At 40.8% G+C, this 2,674-nt stretch overlaps 1 protein-coding gene across 1 annotated transcript; it reads left to right on the forward strand.

Annotated features, from left to right (window-relative positions):
* Window positions 1-61: 61 nt before the first annotated feature.
* On the forward strand, window positions 62-1,887 carry LOC128550216 (uncharacterized). Its single transcript, XM_053528755.1, has 3 exons — window positions 62-224; window positions 485-936; window positions 1,470-1,887. The coding sequence occupies exons 1-3, from the start codon at window positions 210-212 to the stop codon at window positions 1,885-1,887; spliced, it is 885 nt and encodes a 294-aa protein (XP_053384730.1). The 5' UTR covers window positions 62-209.
* Window positions 1,888-2,674: the final 787 nt, after the last annotated feature.

Below are 2,674 nucleotides of genomic sequence, written 5' to 3' on the forward strand. Positions count from 1 at the left end.
AAAACAATATGCACAGAAGTTTATTCTTTTTTAAATTAATGTCGTAAAAAACATGTATCCTGGCATCTTACATTTTCGACGTATTTACATTTTCGACGGTGTTAGTTATTCCCCTTTAAAATCGAGATCTCGCGTGATTTCATGAAGCTCCGCCCTCCCGGAAGTAAACAAACACCGAATACACACGCTGAGCTGTCAAAGTGTTCAAAATGGAAATTAGACAGGTAAAATATCGATTTCTGTGACAATAATGTAAAATTTTACTACTTTTACTATTCCTAAAATACCTGTTACAAAAAATGTTGATAACTCTACCTTTTCATTAAAATATCTTCAAAGAAACATCTGTACGTCTGCTATAGTAATAATTCTCATAACTGGTCACGTGATATGTCAAAAATTATATACAGGGTGTGCCCAAAAGTTTGTTCCGTAAATAGTACTTTGTTACGAGCATTGTCAGCTTTTTGTGTTTTGTTTGCAGACCCAGGCAAATGTTCGGGGCAAGTACAGGTCATACTCTGCCAGTGACTTGCATGAGGCATATGCTGTAGTGGTGGAACAAGGATTACCTGTTGAGAGAGTTGCCAAACGTTTTAATATCCCAATCACTACACTGAAAGATAGAGTGAAGGGCAGAGTACACATTGATACTGTTCGGTCTGGTCCTCAAACCATGTTTACATTAGAGCAAGAAGCTTTTCTCTGCAAACATTTGATGACAATGGCTGAGATAGGTTTTGGCTATTCGAGACAAGAGACAATCAATCTGGCAACAGACTATGCAGTTCATTTGGGAATCCGGGAGAAAAGCAAACCATTCAGCCTTACATGGCTTTACAGTTTTCTTGATAGGTGGCCAGAACTAAAGGTGAAAAAGCCACGCAGTCTAGAAATTGCTCGTGCAAAATATGCAACACGTCCTACTATTGACAGGTATTCAATGAACTTAACTCCATACTTACTAAGTACAATTTGAAGGATAAGCCCTCCCACATTCTTAACATTGATGAAAAAGGCCTTAATCTGGAACACAAACCTCCAAAGATTGTTGCAGGTGCTCACTACAAGACGCAAGCCGTAACAGCCGGAAGGTCCAAAACAGTAACTGTTATTGGCGTGGCAATGCTCTAGGTCAACAGATCCCACCATTTTTCATTTTTCCGGGAGCTAGGATGCAGCCAGCACTGATGGAAGGGGCAGCACCAGGGGCCGATGGAACTGTATCAGAATCCGGTTGGTCCAACACAGAGATCTTCGGAAAAATATGAAGGAGCATGTAGAGCCACTTTTGCCAGCACGAAACAATGACAGCCCAGTATTGATACTCTATGATGGTCATAAGAGCCATGTATCACTTGGATTAGTAGAGTGGGCACGAGATCAGCACATAGTTTTATTCGTACTTCCGCCACATTGCTCACACTTGTTACAGCCTATGGACGTATCATGCTTTGGTCCATTTGAAGTTGGTTGGAACGCAGCTTGCCACCACCACATGAGGGAGTCAGGTGGTCGTGTAGTCACACGGTACGAGGTGGGCCGCATCGCGAGCAAGGTATACAGCTCTACTCTGACACCTTTAACATCCAGTCAGCATTCAGGCGATGTGGAATATACCCCTTCAATCCTGATGTCATCAATGACAAATCCATAGCTCCGTCATTGACATTTCACCCACGTCCTGAATCTAGCACATGTCCTGATGAGCTACAAGGTGACAAATCTGATCCAAAAAATGAAACAACCATGTCTGAAGCTAGGATCTTTTTAGAGAAAAGGGGCGGTCAAATCCTAGAGAACGTCACTGTTGCCAAGGTCAGGAGGACACTTAGTAAGGTCGTGGGGGGAAAGCCAATAATGAAGACACAGTGTTTGAAAACATGAAAGACCACGTTGCCCAACAGAAAACACCAAGCTCAAGGTCAAAAACACCTAAAAAACATCAAAAGAAAGACTTACCTTTGTTGAATATACCTAAGTCTCCTAGGCCTGTACAACAACCTAGCACATCCAGCAATAATCGGAAGGCAGATGTAGAATCACCAGCCTCAATAATTTCCGATTCTGGTGATGAAGATGACACTGAAGTATGCTCAGTTTGTGGTAGGTTCACTCCAACTGAGTTGAAATATTGTGTAAATCTGACACTGGTAAAGTGGGGATGCTGCGATAATGCGACAAATGGGTTCACTTGAGATTTTGCTCCCCCGTGAAAGTTCTGAGGAGAAACGACCCCTTTCTGTGCCCAAAATGCACAGAGGAGGAGTAGTTGAAGCACAACAATGCTGTTGTATTTTTTATAAAAAACATAAAAAAAATAGCAAAAAAAAATTTGACTGTTTTAGAAATTTGTGCACAGAACGTTACGTTTAATATTTTTAGTGTTTATCAAACTTTTGAACATTGCCTTTACCTGTAAAATGGCAACCAATCAGGACCGTCGAAAACAATGACGTCACTTGGAGGGAAGCGGAAATTGGTATGCGGCCATATTTCTGAACTTAGAAGGTAAATATTTGTTGTGTACGATTAAAAATTGTAAGTTTGTTGGGAAAATGAATGTTTTTTATGATAATGCTTCAATTATCCCATTATGCAAAGATTTAAAATGAATATAGTGCCCGATTTCCTTACACCGTCGAAAATATAAGAAGCCAGGATACGACCACTT

The sequence above is a fragment of the Mercenaria mercenaria genome, chromosome 17 (assembly GCF_021730395.1).
Source record: "Mercenaria mercenaria strain notata chromosome 17, MADL_Memer_1, whole genome shotgun sequence".
NCBI classification, from domain to species: domain Eukaryota; kingdom Metazoa; phylum Mollusca; class Bivalvia; order Venerida; family Veneridae; genus Mercenaria; species Mercenaria mercenaria.